This window comes from Physeter macrocephalus, chromosome 7 (genome assembly GCF_002837175.3).
Source record: "Physeter macrocephalus isolate SW-GA chromosome 7, ASM283717v5, whole genome shotgun sequence".
In the NCBI taxonomy this organism is placed as follows: domain Eukaryota; kingdom Metazoa; phylum Chordata; class Mammalia; order Artiodactyla; family Physeteridae; genus Physeter; species Physeter macrocephalus.
Window position 1 is genome coordinate 101,636,205 of NC_041220.1, and position 18,052 is coordinate 101,654,256.

The following is an 18,052-nucleotide window of genomic DNA, read 5'->3' on the forward strand; positions in this document are numbered from 1 at the left end:
AGATCTTTCATCATTAGTGTATAGGAATGCAAGAGATTTCTGTGCATTAACTTTGTATCCTGCAACTTTACCAGATTCATTGATTAGCTCTAGTAGTTTTCTGGTGGCATCTTTAGGATTCTCTGTGTGTAGTATCATGTCATCTGCAAAGAGTGACAGTTTTACTTCTTCTTTTCCAATTTGTATTCCTTTTATTTCTTTTTCTTCTCTGACTGCCATGGCTAGGACTTCCAAAACTATGTTGAATAATAGTGGTGAGAGTGGACATCCTTGTCTTGCTCGTGATCTTAGAGGAAATGCTTTCAGTTTTTCACCATTAAGAATGATGTTTGCTGTGGGTTTGTCATATATGGCCTTTATTATGTTGACGTAGGTTCCCTCTATGAGTTGGGGCTTTATTAACAGGGCTGCATCTCTCATCACTCACACTGTTTTACCTCCTCTCCTGAGGAGCTGGAGCTTTCATCCCCAGGAAACTTCTACAGCATAAAACTCAATGAGACAAATGCAAAAGGCTTATATTCAAAGGCATAAACGAGCCTCCACTGGAAATGCTTCCAGGGTCCTGGCTGAGAAAGGCCTTGTTGTTTTTATTGCATGGATACAAGCATTTGCACTGGATGGAGAGGGTGTAAAGGGAACAAAACCAGCCCCAGTCTGTTTTTCCACATGTTGAAAATGACAGTCTTTGACTTGGGAAGTGTCTTCTTGGTGATCAAGATAAGTCCTTTTATTTTATGGAGGCAATTGAGACAACAGTGGTAAGATGATCCACTCAAGACACATCTATTAGAGAAGAACAGAAGCAAGACACAGTCCAGGCTGCCTGGACAGACATCAACCACAAGGAGAGAGGGCCCGTCCATCTGGAGTGAACTAGTGAGGCCCAGAGTCCCTTTCTGCTGTTCTGAGTATAAACCTAGGGCTAGCAATCAAGGAAGGGGACTGAGAATAGGGACTTTCATATAATCAGAAGGTTCTACACCAATCATCATTCACAATGAACCTTTACTGAGGGCCAAATATTGATATATACAGCTATGTGCTATGCACTTTCCCCATTTGTGAAACTAGGAAAAGAATACTTCACAGTTAATTGGTGAAGATTAAATAAGGTGAAGTGCTTTACTGATAAAAAAAAAAACACCCTGAAAATACTGGCACATAACAATAAAAGGAAAGAATGTGATATTGCAAGCTTTTTTCCCACTGGATATTGTGCATGCCAATGCTGACATTGCTCATCAGCTTATTCTAGCCATACATTACCTTCTAAATCCAATATTCTGCTGTGACAATGGAGGAATTAAAGGAATCCCATTTTCTCCAATGGCCCATGCCACACTGTTGGACACTTTCCCCGAGGTCATTAGAATCAGTTGATTGCTACCATCAGCTTCAAATGAGAAGGGTACTCCTGGGGAAACGGCAGATTAAATAGGATGTTGTTTAGAAAGAGGGAGTGAGCCCAGTACTAGTAAGAAAGCAGAAAGTAGACAAATGGAACTGAGTGGGTGGGAGTGGTGGGGATGGAACACATAATTCAAATCAACATCACTGAACTTCTTCAGGGAATGACGCTCACCATCGGCCACCTGGCTCTATCTCTTGACAGCAGAGTGTAGGCATTATAATAAACGATGCACTTTGGAGTGGGACCAAATGCATGTATATTCTGGTTCTGCCACTTAACAGCTGTGTGGACAAATTACTTAACTTCTCTGAACCTTGGTTTCATTGTGTATAAAATAGGGAACATAATAGTACCCCCTTTTATGGATTACTGTGAAGACATTCATTTATTCATTCATTCAGTAGATACTTCTTTGAGCTCCTACTTCATGCTGGCACTATTCTGGTCACAAAGATAGCAGTAAAGAAACAAAACTGATAGGAATCTCTGTTCTCATGGAGTTTACATTCAAGTAGGAGAGACAGGTTATAAGCAAGATAAGTAAGAGACATGGGCAGTATGTTAGAGAGTGATAAATGCAAAAGAGAAACAAATTAGGGAAGGTGTATAGAAAATGTGTGTTTGGAGGAGGCAGGGGTTGAACTTTCAGACAGAGTGGCCAGGGAGGGCCCATGAGAAGTCACTTTTGAATAAAGCCCTGAAAAAAACTCAAGTGAGGCATGTAGGTATCTTGTGGAAGAGCGTCCTTGGCAGAAGGAACAAAGGCAAAGTCCCTAAGGTCAGAGCGTGCCTGGAGTGAGGAACAGCATGTTAAGTGAGGTAAAACTTGGAAAGACTCAGACATGCCTGGCAAACGCTGGCCACTCCACAGATGCTATTGCTCAGCTATTGTAGCGACCGTCAAGCCTCACTGATTTGGCCCTCCCTGATTGGATATCAGTGATAAAAAATGTCTCGGTGCAGGGCATTTAATCAAGATGGTGAACACGCCATCTTGATCTTCAAAATAACCCTATATGACGTTAAGGGTGTTATTATTAGATCCATTTTATGAATGAGGAAGATGATATTCAAAGAGGTTACTTGATTACTAGGGTCACATACCTTGTCAGTAGCAGAGCTGGAACTAAAAGCTTAAGCCTCCAGACTTTTAGACTGGTGATCAGTTTAGAGACTCAAAGAATTCTTGAACATAAAGTTCCAGATATGCTCTCATAATAAAAAATCACCAGGCACGTGAGGAAACAGAATCAGAATCAGACCAATAAGCAGATAGGTGTTGGAATGATCAGATACAGAATATTGAAAAATATTTTAATGTGTTTTAAAGAATAAATGAATGAATGAATGAATAAAAGAAATGATTGAGAGTGTCAGAAAAGGACAAAACGTTGTCAGAACTGATTGTAAAAAACTAAATAGAATTTCCAGAGGTGAAGAATATAATCATTGGAACAAGAAACGCAGTGATGAGTTTCAATGACTGGACACAGCCAAAAAGTGAATTCATGATTTGGAAGACTGACTTAAAGAAATTGCACAGAATATAAAAGTGAAAAAAAGAGATGTCAAGTATATTAAAGAGAGGTTAAAAAACATGGTGGACAGAGTGAGACGGTCCATCATATATTTAATCAGAATTGTAGAAGGAGATAAGAGAGAATATTATTTAATAATCTCCCTATTATTTATTTCAAACTTTTCAACCTTACAAATAACACTGTGAGGTCCATTTTTTTTATGCACAAAGTTTTGTCTTCATTTCAAATTGTTTGCTTAGGAAAGATTCCTAGAAGTTGAATTAAGGTGTCAAAGGCAATCTAAAGGCCCTTAATTCACACAGTAAAACTACTTTACACTTGCATAGTTATATGAATTTTCTGGCCACCCATAGTATATAAAAATGACTCTGCCAAAAATTGTATATGATTATTGCTCTAATTTTTCTGATAGCAATTTTATAATTGTCTGCTTGTCTGATAAGTGAAAAAAAAGATATGTTCAAATTTGACCATGAATCCATTAGCCATTGAGGCTTTCCATACCACTGCCAACTCCCTCGTGGTCCAGTGTCACATGCTGGTTACTGCTAAACTCCACTTCTTCAGTGGGAGCTCTTCCAGTGACAACAGTAGTTTCAGGAATAGGCAGAAACACTTCTGCTAGCAAGGTGGTACCACTGTGTCCAACTGTTTCATATATCTGAAATTGAGGAAGGGAAACAGCCAAATAAAAACAGCAATAAAGGGTGCTCACTCCCAGATAATGAGTACATTTTTCTGTGCTGGTCACTGTTCTAGTCAAGAGCACCCATCTCAGAGTGGAGAGTTCAGTTGTGTTGCTATGGTCTCCATGGAGACCAGGTTATACCCTATTTATGGTCACGTTGTTGGCACCCTGTCCTCCACAACTGCAATTGTTTCTATGTCAAACTAATACACAGTAGTTTGGAGAATGGGCTTCTTCTTTCTCCTGGTTCAGATTATTTCAGAGAGAAACGCCATCAGGTTGAAAGGTGGGACAATATGGACATGCTACTAGATGGTTTATTATCTGCACCAACCTCAAAGTCAATAGGAAATGCACCACACCTAGAAGTACTCTAGGGTATCAGGTTCAAATCTGTTATTTGGTAAATCTCTCAAAGTTCTTTGTTAGTTGCTGAAATCCTATCCAGCTTCTTCTCAGGCCTTCTCCCAAAATGGAGCTAACTTGACCACCTGTAGCTCTGATACTAATTACTGTGGTGTGTCTTACTGTAATGCCATCACCATGAGATGAAGGACCCATTGCCAGGGCAACCACAGTTTATGAATATACAATACAGTCTCAGGAGGACCCTCTGCTTCCCTGTATTCTTGGTTCATTTCTTTTGTATTCTTCCCCTGTATTCTTGGGTCATTTCTTTTGTGGTAAAAGATAAAATATTCCACAGCTCTGCTGGTTTCCTTTCTATGTCTTATTCTTTCTTCCCATGAGGCCTCTCTGGCTGGTACACGTTTCTCTAAAATGCAGATTTTACTCTTTTATTTCTACAAATTAAGTACTCCTGTTTTTCTTCCTATGCAATAGAGTTCCCTCTGATTAATACTTTCCATTTGCCACCTGCATGCGCAAAAATGACACTACGGACCCTCTCTGCCTACCCTCCCCGTATCACGGCATGTGATATGAATTTGTTTCCAAGGATAAGGATGAGGATGGATTTGTACTGGGCTGCTTTCCTGGCTTCATCTCCCTGGTATCTACCAGCTCACATTTGCAAGATGGCTGATTGAGCTTTGAGGGGCTACTGGGGCAAAGACAAAGCAGAGACTGCATAGGAGCTGAACTCAAAACCCCAGACGCAGTACCACTGTGAGGTATTCTAACAGGCTGGATGCACCAAGAAACCTGTGATTGTTCAGGGCTTACCCCTGCCTAATTCAGGGGCTCAGCAGAAAGCCCATGAGTGGCACATTTAAGCCACGCTCTCCAAATTCATCTTTATCAGTAGATAGGTGATATTTTTTTCCTTATTAAAAAGGTCTTTTAGGGAAAATTTCATATATATGTAATCTTAGAAGAATAATATACCATGAACCCACCACCTACCTAGCTTCAACTACCATTAACTTATGGCCAATCTGGTTTTATCTACACTCTCAACCATTTGACTCTCCACCAGTATTTTGAACTCAGACATCATTTTACTGTAAATGTTTCAATATGTATCTCTAAAAGAGAAGGATTATAAAAAGGCATAATTACAATACTATTATCACAGCAATTCCTTAATAATGTCAAATATCAGTAAGTTTCAAATGCTCTTTAGAGTCTCAAAAAATTACTTTGAATTAACATCACAGTTTATTCTATACGTTACAATTGATTGGTATGTCCCTCAAGTTTCTATTAATTTATAGGTGATCCCCCTCTCTTTTTACATTTTTTAACACTTTTTCTCTATATTTTTATTGGCTCAGAACGCTAATGGAGAAAGGAGGGCCATTTTTTTTGCTTACCTCAACCTCTCATAAGAGCCTGCCGTTTTATAATATCACAGACCTTAAAGAACATGTAGCAGGTTGTTGTTTATTGCACAGGGGACCTTGGTTTGACCTGTTCAATTATGGACTCACCAGCATCAAGTTTCAGTCTAAGAAAATGGTGGGTTTTTCTTCAAAATTTTTTGTACTTCCCCCCAAATTTTAATTCACTGAGACATTCCTTTGTATGAAGCCGTCTGTTATCTCGTTTAATCTTAACCACAATCCTATGAAGGACGGTTTGTGGTAAAGATTAAGCACGATAACAGACCCAGCAATTCTAGATTATGGATGTGTGTGGCTCGACAAAGGGGAGAAACTTCCCCTAGTCCCTCATCTCTTAAATCATAAAGCTGCGATTTGAATCTACAACTGTTTCACTTCAAAACTCGTACACTTTTTCTTACATCTTCCTCCTTGGTCAAGGAAAATCAGAAAGGTGATTAAACAACTAAGAAACCTTTTAAAGCCATAACCATGATCCATAAAGTATAATTACTTTAAATAGATTGGTGAGAAATAATGACTGAAAGATAATTTAAAATCTGAATGAAAGAACCAAAAAACATGGAAGTGCTATAAAAACAATGGCTACAATCAAAGGTTAAAGGATCACCTCAGCATGGGCCATCGTGATCAAAAGACCACCGAACTCTTCCTGTCTCTGACTTCCTCTCAGACTCTCAAGGGGCTTGGTCTCTCAGCAAGGTGAGGGTGCACTGCCCACTTCGTGCAGGGGCTTTACCTCCCTGGAAGGTGCCCCTGCTGTACTGGACACTGAGTGAGACCTGCCACATGCCCACCCATACTTACTTAGGTGCCACCACCTTTCCCTGTGATTTCCCTGTGGGAATGCTTATCCCCTCTATTGAAATTCATTGTTTATGCATCATTTGTCTTACTGGATGGTGAGATTCCTGAGAGTAAGGATCTTATTTGATTTCCCTTTGACTGCTCAGTACCTACCATCTGTCAATTAATATATTTAGACGGGAGCAGGTTAACTGTTTTTTTTTTTTTTTTCTGATTTTGTGGACAAAATTTATTTATTTATTTATTTTTACAGAAGAGACTATTTATTTAGAATGAGAACGAATCACAACAAAGTATAAATTTTAAAAAGCTGACAAATGCTATAAACTCACAAAATCCAGAAAAATAACACTACAATCAATTTCAGAACATTTCATCACCCTGAAAAAACTCTCATACCCGCTAGCAATTATTTCCCTTTTCACCTCCCCTTCCTGACAGCCCTAGGCAACCACAAATATACTCTGTCTCTATAGATCTGCCTATTCTGGACATTTTAAGTAAATGGACTCATACACCTTGTGATTCTTTGTAAATGACTTCGTTCACTTAGCTTTCATCCTTAATGCTTTAAAGAATCAGCCATGTTGTACCATGTATCAGTACTTTGTTCTTTTTTTATTGCCAAATAATATTCCATTGTATGGCTATGTCACATTTTACTTGATGGGTATTTGGGTTGTTTCCAGTTTTTGACTATTATGAATAATGCTTGTATGAATGATCAACATCATTATCCGTCAAGGAAATGCAAAGCAAAACCACACTGAGGTACTATTTCACACCTACAAGGAGGTCTGCAATCCAAAAGGCAAATGATAACAAGTGTTGGCAAGGATGTGGAGAAAATGGAAACTCACACATTGCTGGTGGGAATGTAAAATAATGCAGCCACTTTGGAAAGCAATCTGGCAGTTCCTCAAAAGGTTAAACATAGAACTCTTAATAGAAGTAAGTTGTTAGATGATAAATCCGTGGAATGGAATTGTTGTCTTCTCTGAACAGCTGGTAGACTTGGGTGTAGTATGGCTCTCAGATTTTTTTTACCTGACTTGTTTTACTCCCCACATGACTGTCAGCTCCTCCCACAGCCTGCGGAGGGCAGTGTGGTGGACAGGACTGGGCAGCCTTGTGGTTCAACTGGTCTGGGACTGAATCCTGACACTGCAACTTACCAGCTGTGCTGTGTGACCTTGGGCATGACAGTCCCCTCACTTTTGCTCTCACTGTAAAATGAGGATGTTACCCAAAGCTCAGCAGGAAGGCAGTGGTGCAGTTTAGCTGAGATGGATGAAAAGCCTCTTTCCCTCTGTATGAGCTCATTAAATGTTTTTTCCTTCTTTGTTTGGGCATACAATTGACAGCAAGCATGTGCATTTTTTTTTTTTTGCAGTACTCAGGCCTCTCACTGTTGTGGCCTCTCCCGTTGCGGAGCACAGGCTCCGGACGCGCAGGCGCTCCGCGGCATGTGGGATCTTCCCGGACCGGGGCACGAACCCGCGTCCCCTGCATCGGCAGGCGGACTCTCAAAAACTGCGCCACCAGGGAAGCCCTTCATGTGCGTTTTTATAACACTTTGAAGTTTACAAAGGTCTTTCATAAACATGATTACATTTCCCAAATATCTCATTAAATCTTGTTGGCCAGTTGATTTTATTCAGCTTTATGACAAAAGAATTTCTTTTATTTAACTTAAATTTTAACTTGTAAGAATGTCTTTTCAAGACACACTAGTTTTTTTCAAGGAAGACATTAGGTTTCTGAGGCCTTATAGGAATTTTATGGCATATTCCATATTTATAATTAAATCATCTATATTTCTGGGAACCCAAAGGCAAGGAGGTGAATAAAAAACTACATTAAGCCTTAAATGCTTTAAAAAAATAAGGAGCTAATAAAACCCTTCAAGTTAAGGCAATAGAAACCATACCAACAGTCAGAAAATACCATTTATGCTGTAAAATGCTTCACAAGATGACATAAATGCAGTATTTAGTATTTAGTTAAATCTTCCCTGACTTTGTGTCTCTCTTAACCACTCCTATGACTAATGAATTCCCAAACAGCCCAACACCCAGGGCAACTAAATCAGGGTGTGAAACACATCTAAAAATAAAAACAAATCCAAATATTTTTCAGAGTCCGTATATCCCCTTCCAAAATAGAATTCAGTGTTTGTTTACTCAGCTGCACAGGACAAAGTTTCTATATTATCTGACTCCAGTGGCTTTGCAAAACATCCCTGCTAGACTTTAATAGTTGATCAAGTATTTTATTGTGGAAGAACCTTAAGAAATGCCTCTGAGCTTCTGTTTTGATTTTTAATTCCTTGTGGATGTGCCTGTGCTGGTCACCACGGTTAATGATGGCCAATAAAACATGCAGTTATTACATAAAGGGCATTTCTGGTAGATGTCAGTGGAAGGGTCTGTTTCCCCGTCTCCAGAAAAACATTCCTGTCTAGTGTCAGAGAGGAAATGAATTGGAGAGTCTCGGTGCTGAGTCTGTAGGACAGAGGCAACTACAGACTCTGGGGGAATGGAGGGTTTGCTGACTGGGACTACTGTCTCAGAAGGTAATTATCAACTTTTTTTTAAAATAAGGAAAAATGGATACCATCCCACAAAGGCAAAAAAAAAAAAAAAGAAAAAAAAAAATCCAAAAATTTCCTAAACTTTTTACCCTACTTTTTTTAAGGTAGCCAGTTGATGTTAGTAAGCTTTGTAAAATAAGAATTTCTTTTATTTAAATTAAACTTTAACATGTCTTTTCAAGACACCCTAATTTTTTAAATAGCAGTTCTATTTAATGCTAGGATGAAATGCTATTTTTAAAAATCAGAAAATGGGCACTTTGGGCTTTATAGGTATTTGCAAATCACTTTTTGTATAATTAAGTTTAATTTTCATTTATTTTCTAAGTCGGGATTCTCAACCTCAGCACTGTTGACATTTGGGGCTGAACAATTCTTCGTTGCAGTATATACTGTACTGTACATTGTAAGATGTTTAGCAGCATTCCTGGCCTCGACTTATTAGAGGTGCCAGTAGCTCCTCACCACTTGTGATCATTAAAATGTCTCCAGACATTGGCAAAAGGCCCCCCCGCACCGGGTGGGGCAACATAATCTCCATTGAGAAGCACTGCTCTAAGCAAAATGAGTGTGTGTGTGCGTTTGAAGGTGGAACGTTAATGAAGAAACAAGACAGGAAATATAATTTATGTTCAACTGTTCAAAAATTCCTGTTGTATAATGCAAGGCAGCATTGAATTCAGAATAGCAATTAGATCAACTGCTACCAAATTGGAACTATTTATGTGATTCTTATTAACTTCTCCTGCATTTGGAATGGTGTCTGCTTTAACTCAACACTCTGGTGCAAATTTACCTGCTAACAGTATTTAGAACTGTATAGATAAGACAAACCTTAGAAATGTAGGGGCATTAAGTTTAGATAAAAAAGAATCCATCGTGAAGTAGTTTATACTGCATGGTCTTAAGTCATGTTTCTCTTATTGTAAAACCTAAACAAAACACAGCAAAACAAAACACAGCAGTTTCATATTTTGCACATGGTGGTGTTGGATTTGGTATAAGTGGCTTGCCCTGTAATCTCAGCCACCGGTGATGTTATCGTCCAGTCTGTTAATTGCCTCTTGGTTGATGTCCCCATTTCCCTTCAGTGTCGGATCAAACCTTCCTTACTCTTGTGCCCACAGACTCTCTTCCTTCACTGAAAAGGCTGTGGGCATTGAAGGTGAACCCCCTTACGGCCAGCCCTCCACCCCCTCCCTTGTGGCATCGCTCTTGACTCAAAGGACCATGCTATTCTGTCTTGATCCCACCCTTCCCAGTATCCTGTGGCATTCCTTCCCTCAACACTCCCACCCTCTTTCCTTCCTTTCTCCCACCCACTCCCCCTACAACTTTCCTTTTTATTTTCCAAGTCATCAATCTTTTCTGGACTGGCTGCTTTTCCCACAGCAGACAAATGTGCTCCAGTCAACTACACCCTAAAGTAAACCATGGTCCCCTTTCAGACCCCTGATCCATTTCCCTCTTTCCTTTCCCTGCCAAGCTTCTGGGAGGGAGTCTCCTTTTGGTATCTTTATTTTCTCTCCCCCTGTCCCAGTGAGCTACAGGAGGGTTATCAAGGACACTTCTCCAAATAGGATTGGTTTTCCCACCTGGAGAGTGCAATTCTGCAGAAGAGCCAGAGAAATCAGGAGAGGCTCTGGGAGGGGAAACTCGAGTTATTGCCAACTTGGTTAAAAGGAAAAGTTCCCTATCTCAATCTGCATGCCGGGAATATGAAAGCTCAACAGGATTGCTTCCTAAGGAAAAAATAATAATGCTAAGATATTTCAAAGCCACCCAGCAGTATTACACAACAGCTGTTAGTTTTGGGGAGTCAAGAAGATGAATATGGGGTGATATTATAGATGTGAATGATAAGGAAGTGAAGGTCATTATCACAAAGCTTTTTTATTTCTAAATCAAACTTCATTTTTGTGAAACACCACCAAGCATTTATTTTGGAATGACCTCAGAAGCCAGACCTTTTCAAGACCTTTCTGGAAGGGCTCTGGTCCCATTCCAGCTCCCATCCTGTGAAGTCCCATCTCACCCTTCCCTTGGGGCCAACTTTGATTCCTTTTCTTTTTACTCCCTCTAGTCAAACCATCATCAAGTCCTTTCAATCCTTCTTTCAAGGCTGCAGTGTTGCTCTAATTAATTCCTTCCTCCCATTTCCGCTGTGAGGCGCAACCCCATCCCCTCACTCCTGGCTTTCTGGGCCAGCCTGTGGACTTATCTTCTGCTTTGTAGGGCTGCCCTGGTATTCCTATTTCAAGCCTGGCTGGGAAACACTGAGCCTGGTGGTTCAAAACATGCAAGAAGTCAAACATCACAATCAACACTGTTCCCTTCAACAGTCCTGTGTATGGTACTGCGCTGAGCGTTGCTTCTTTGTAGTTGTCTCTCTCTCGCATCTCTTAGCTGGATTTAAAGCTCCCTGAGACAGGGCCGTGTATACCTCCCTTTATACATGGCTTCCAGTGCTCCACTACACTCCTGGCTCAGTATCAGACCCTCAGCTGGCTTCAACAATTAAGCAAGATTCAGGGCTTGGTTGTTGAGTCATCAACTGATGCATTATAGTTCTGACAATCTTGGAACATTTTCTGAAACACATTACCCTCTAAAGAAATCTGATAGCACTGGCATAAACAGATGCATTTAAGGTGATTTTTCTTATCCTCCTGAAGTTGCCAGTAATCCTTGAACCTTCCCTAATTCAAAACTTGCAGTTATATGGAAAATTTCCAAATGGCACAGTACTATTCCTAGACAGTCGAAATACGATATCCTCTAAATTAATTTCATCTATAACCACTACTCAATTATAAAAAATTAGGCCATTGAGCCATTATGGTATGTAATTTGATCAGTTATCAAATCTTTATGGATAGTTTAAGAACTTACCCAAGACTCCTTTAATTTGTAATTTTTTAAAGAAGACATGATTCAGCTCTTAAGGCCAAGATAATAGCTTACAAGTATATTCTTAATATTGTAGGATAAAGTTTTGTTTCTTTTACTTAAAAATTCATTTCATAATATTTTAGAGAATACCCTTTTCACATTACTTTAAAAGATTGTTTTGATTGTAACATCCATAGCAAGTTAATATTCAAGAGAGTCAAAGGGAGATAGTATAGGAGGCTTCCTTTATGTTTTAGAATATATGTGAAATAAAGTCTTGGTACATTAGTGGAAGGTGGAGGATGTCTTTCCTACATGGTAATTCAGAACATTTAGAATGGCCCAGAGTGGGGGAGGGTTTCACAGACTGGCCAGGTGGTCTGAGCTCTCACCAACCAACAGGGACGCAGGCCGGACACGCGGATGCCAGGGCCTTCTCTCCTGTCCTTCGCACTAGCTTCAGTGTGGGAGGGTCTCTTTCCGAGGCCCCCAGTCCTTCCTACCTGCCATGTTCTGTCTGCTGCTCTCCCCGGCCTCCCTCTAGCTCTCTATCTGATCTTCTCACGTGAATCTCGGTCTCCCTCATCATCAGTTTTTCCTCTGCAGGGGAGGAAGGGGAGGAGTCAAGGGTGAATCTCAAACAAGGGGGCAAACTCTGCGTGGCTGAAATCTTTGCTATTCTGTGGATGTGGAACAGGTAAGACTCTTAAGGGCCCCCAGCAACCTCTCATGGTGAAGAGCAGGTGACAGCAAAGCATCGAGCTGGCTTTTGGAGTTTGTGTTTGTTTACTTTCTCCATCAAGTTTTACTCTTCACTTAGACAGTTTTCCCTGTGCAGTTAAATCTTGCTTTAAACTGTAGCTTAAGCACACGCAGGTGTGCAGGGCCAGGGCAGGAGGGTTCATGTGGGAAGCAGTAAAGATGTGGGGCTTCAGAACCAGCAGGGTGTGACCCTCCGCTCAAAGGCATTTGGTTTTTAAATGTTCCAAAGCCCTTCGCCATGCAAACAGAAAGACACTGCCTTCAGGCTCTGCACTGCAGAGAATCTTTGGCTAAGAAAGGCCTCTCTTAATCAGGTGTTAGTGGTACAAAGAATACCAGATTTTCTAATTTCAACTAATCTGAAATGGGATTGTGTCTTTGGATCCATGGTGCCTCGTAGTTAAGTGACTCAAATAATGGTGCCTCTCACAGGGAGAGATGATCGGATGAAACCCAGTCAGCAGGATCCCAGAGCCCCTCAGACCCAACTTTGCTAAGAGGACGGAGGAAGAGGAGCCCTCCACGTAGGCAGTCAGGCTCAGCAGGGGCTCCAGAGGAGAGGGGATGGACAGTCGGCGTGGACCTGGCACCACGGGCAGGGCTGTTAGTACCAGGCAAGCCCACCAGCCATCCACCTGGAGGTGCCCTCAGCTTCCCTTCCCAGTGCAGAGCTGGGTGACTCTCTGCTCTCACCTTCAGGCACTATCACCCCATCATGCAGAAATGTAGAGATTATTTTCCCAAGGATATTCATAGGGAATTTTCAGGCTTAAGGAAAACTCACATTTTCACCAAACCTCCGCATTCAATCCCCTTTCTCATATCATTCTTTACTTTAACAAAATCTCCTTACTTTCTCCCCTCACCCATATTAAGTTGAGCAGCAAAGTTAAGTTCGTTCTGTTTTTCTTAAGTTCCCAAATACATAGACATTTTCTTAAAAATCAGATGGGTTTTTGCAGAATTATATGAGTGACTAGACTAAGCCTAGCACTAAACTTTCCAGAAAAACATTTTTCAATTTTGTAGCTATCAATGCTGTTATCAGCACAGCAAAGGAATTTGGCCTGAGTCATGATGCTAGGTGCTTTGTACATGAGGATCACCCTCAGCCCTCACCACCCCCAGATCAGGGATGAAAGGAGAAGGACAAAATTGCCACAGTCTCTGGAAAGCCCCAAACCCAGGTGGTTGACCTTGGGTGCCCAGTGCTGACCCGTTCAGGGTCACCATCTCATTTCTTGGCATCCCTACTTCATTCTGAGCATTTCTACTGTGCTTCCTTCCCACTGTCAAAATAACCCCCTATCTTAGCTGTTTCAAACTTCCTCTACCAGGTTTAGAAGGTTTTCAACTACCTGAGTCTAGACAGGGGTTGATATTCAAAATGGTGAACAGTACTCACAGCCAAGTGCTAACCAATCACAAGAGCTGTTACCGTACAAGGGAACAGGGTCCTGGAGGCATTAACCTTGTTCAGACATACCCTTTAACTGGTCCCTTGTAAGAAGGTCCAGAGGGTCTTGGAAGTGGGGTCTATGTGGCCAGGGTGGCATTTTGGGGGTCCAGGATGGAAACTCTTTGCTATTCAGTAGAGAAGTATTTAAATATTTTAATAATTACATAGCTGTAATTGTATCTGCAGACTTAATGTCAATTACAATCAGTAGGTAGTGGCAGCCTGGAGTACAGTGTTGAGAAGGATTCTGAAGTTATATCCAGGCTCAGTGGGGGAAAATAGGCATGATCAATTGTCATTTCTGGCAAGGGTGGTGGATAAGAATGAGAAATTTCTGCACAAGTGGTGGATGAGGATTAGTGATTTCTGCATGGGTGGTAGATGGCAAACAAAGGCACCTGTGCCACATATTTGCAAGCCTAAGTAACATGCCTATTAGTATCATAAAAGAGAATCTGTCAGCATCATAAGAGAGGTTTTGCCATAAGAACAGCAAGCCTAAGACACTGTAGTAGATTGAATAGTGTCCTCTAAAAATTCATGTCCACCTGGAACCACAGAATGTGACCTTATTTGGAAATAGGGTGTTTCCAGGTGTAATTAGTTAAAGATCCAGATGAGTGTATACTGGATTAGGGGGTGTCCTAAGTCCAACGAGAGAGTCCTTGTAAGAGGCAAAAAGGACACACAGACATGAGAAGGCCATGTGTAGATGGAAGCAGAGATGGGAGTGATGCTACCACAAGCCAAGGAACACCTGGAGTTACCAGGAGCTGAAGAGGAAGGGAAGGGTTCTTCTCTAGAGCTTTTGGAGGGAGCACAGCCCCACTGACACCTTGATTTCAGACTTCAGGGCCTCCAGAACGGTGAGAGAATAAACGGCTGTTGTCTTAAGTCACCAAGTTTGTGGTGCTTCATTATGGCAGCCTTAAGAAACTAAAACAGACACAAATAAATATATTGCTAATGGTGGCATTTAGGCTAGTGGGGAGCTTTATTTATTTTTGGGGATCCTAGCACCTGTACCCCAACCCCCCATTATAACCACCTGTGATTATAGAAGTTGATTTCTCTGGTATATTATGCTAGGATCTTGGTACGGCGTGACGTTGAAGTTCTCCGATGAATGAGCCAGAGACCTCTCTACTGTCCCCCATCCTCCCTCATCCCCCCACCTCATCTAGAGACACACACTTGAGCACTGTGGCCAGGTACTCTGCCAGCATTTCTAGGAGCCAAGTGGGGTAACAGATCTTTTCTGCCAAGACCTTAAGACGTGCCCAGGAAGAGCTGACCTTCTGTTCCCCTTGAGAATCTATCAGGACACCAGCATAGCCAATGGATGATTTAAAACCATCTTGCACCTGTGATGACCAAAAATTCTTGGGACAGTGAGTATAATTAAAATATGTACCTGCAGTGTCAAACTCTCCGGCCAGTTGAATATTTGCAAGTTGAAAATCTGTCCAAAGTGAACACGGAAGTCAGCCCCAAGTGGCCGACTGTCGGTCCTGGACACTTCCTTGTTGTTGAAGGTCACCTTTAAATACAGCGAGCGCCTCTTGACATCCTCCCTTCGCAAGACCTCCACCCTGCAGAATGAGACCGTTCACTGGTGGGTGAGTATTCATTTACTAAGTATAACTGGAGTGTTTGACAAATGGGCACTGACCAGAATAAGATACACTGGAGCTGGAGCTTCAGTCACTTTAGCCTTCATTGAACCAAGGCAGCCATAGGTCTTGCAGAGCTTAATATAATAGTATGTGTGATATGAAATAAGAGGCCCTGAAAAGGCCACAGGGGATTTAGAACTGTGCTAAAGCATCACTGTGCTACGGTCTCCTTAATTATTTCAAACAACCCTTACGTTTGTATCCCAAAGTTTAAAGTAAACAGAATTATATTATTTGTTAAATGGAGTGAGTTCAGACCATAAAGGCTACTAGTGATTTATGTTTGGGTAGGATGTTTTAACCTAAAAATATAATAGCATATTGTAGCAGTTGGGTCAACTCTGCTTTTCCAAGATCCAAGCTTTTTCTTAACATTTTCCGATGGTGAGTCACTGCTCACTGGCTGCAGGGGATTAAGAAATGTTCCTTATTTTTAAAGGTCATCTGAATCCCAATAGAAGATAGGAGGTATCCAGGCAAGCATATCATTCTTTTTTTTTTTTTAACATCTATATTGGAGTATAATTGCTTTACAATGGTGTGTTAGTTTCTGCTTTATAACAAAGTGAATCAGCTATACATGTACATATATCCCCATATCTCCTCCCTCTTGTGTCTCGGAACTGATATCCCTGTGTTATGTGGCTGCTTCCCACTAGCTAGCTATTTTACATTTGGTAGTGTATATAAGTCCATGCCACTCTCACTTCATCCCAGCTTACCCTTCCCCCTCCCCGTGTCCTCAAGTCCATTCTCTACGTCTGTGTCTTTATTCCTGTCCTGCCCCTAGGTTCTTCAGAACTATTTTTTTTTTGATTCCATATATATGTGTTAGCATCCGGTATTTGTTTTTCTCTTTCTGACTTACTTCACTCTGTATGACAGACTCTAGGTCCATCCACCTCAATAACTCAATTTCATTTATTTTTATGGCTAATATTCCATTGTATATATGCGCCACATCTTCTTTATCCATTCATCTGTCAATGGACACTTAGGTTGCTTCCATGTCCTGGTGATTGTAAATATTGCTGCAATGAACATTGCGGCACGTCTCTTTTTGAATTATGGCTTTCTCAGGGAATATGCCCAGTAGTGGGATTGCTGGGTCATATGATAGTTCTATTTTTAGGTTTTTAAGGAACCTCCATACTGTTCTCCATAGTGGCTGTATCGATTTACATTCCCACCAACAGTGCAAGAGGGTTCCCTTTTCTCCACAATCTCTCCAGCATTTATTGTTTGTAGATTTTTTGATGATGGCCATTCTGACTGGTGTGAAGTGATACCTCATTGTAGTTTTGATTTGCATTTCTCCAGTGATTAGTGATGTTGAGCATTCTTTCATGTGTTTGTTGGCAATCTATATATCTTCTTTGGAGAAATATCTATCTAGATCTTCTGCCCATTTTTGGATTGGGTTGTTTGTTTTTTTGGTATTGAGCTGCATGGGCTTCTTGTAAATTTTGGAGATTACTCCTTTGTCAGTTTCTTCATTTGCAAATATTTTCTCCCATTCTGAGGGTTGTCTTTTCATCTTGCTTATGGTTTCCTTTGCTGTGCAAAAGTTATAAGTTTCATTAGGTCCCATTTGTTTATTTTTGTTTTTATTTCCATTTCCCTAGGAGGTGGGTCAAAAAGGATCTTGCTGTGATTTATGTCCTAGAGTGTTCTGCCGATGTTTACCTCTAAGAGTTTTATAGTGTCTGGCCTTACATTTAGGTCTTTAATCCATTTTGAGTTTATTTTTGTGTATGGTGTTAGGGAGTGTTCTAATTTCATTCTTTTACATGTAGCTGTCTAATTTTCCCAGCAACACTTATTGAAGAGGCTGTCTTTTCTCCATTGTACATTCTTGTCTCCTTTATCAAAAATAAGGTGACCATATGTGCATGGGTTTATCTCTGGGCTTTCTATCCTGTTCCATTGATCTATATTTCTGTTTTTGTGCCAGTACCATATTGTCTTGATTAATGTAGTTTTGTAGGATAGTCTGAAGTCCAGGAGCCTGATTCCTGCAGCTCCATTTTTCTTTCTCAAGATTGCTTTGGCTGTTCGGGGTCTTTTGTGTTTCCATACAAATTGTGAAAGTTTTTGTTCTAGTTCTGTGAAAAATGCCATTGGTAATTTCATAGGGATTGCATTGAGTCTGTAGATTGCTTTGAGTGTATAGTCATTTTCACAATGTTGATTCTTCCAATCCAAGAAAGAGTGTGGTGTATCTCTCCATCTATTTGTATCATCTTTAATTTCTTTCATCAGTGTCTTACAGTTTTCTGCATACAGGTCTTTTGTCTCCTTAGGTAGGTTTATTCCTGGGTAGTTTATTCTTTTTGTTGCAGTGGTAAATGGGAGTGTTTCCTTAATTTTTCTTTCAGATTTTTCATCATTAGTGTATAGGAATGCAAGAGATTT

At 40.7% G+C, this 18,052-nt stretch overlaps 1 protein-coding gene across 2 annotated transcripts in view; it reads right to left on the reverse strand.

Moving 5' to 3' along the window:
- CC2D2A (coiled-coil and C2 domain containing 2A) overlaps positions 1 to 18,052 on the reverse strand; it is a 141,125-nt gene that overhangs the window by 46,918 nt on the left and 76,155 nt on the right. For both annotated transcript variants that reach the window (XM_055086129.1, XM_024119191.3), the window contains 3 exons: positions 15,376 to 15,553; positions 3,460 to 3,616; positions 1,270 to 1,417 (listed from right to left, as the gene is read on the reverse strand). In XM_055086129.1, coding sequence (XP_054942104.1) covers positions 1,270 to 1,417; positions 3,460 to 3,616; positions 15,376 to 15,553 — 483 coding nt within the window. The remainder of the gene's footprint in view (positions 1 to 1,269; positions 1,418 to 3,459; positions 3,617 to 15,375; positions 15,554 to 18,052) is intronic.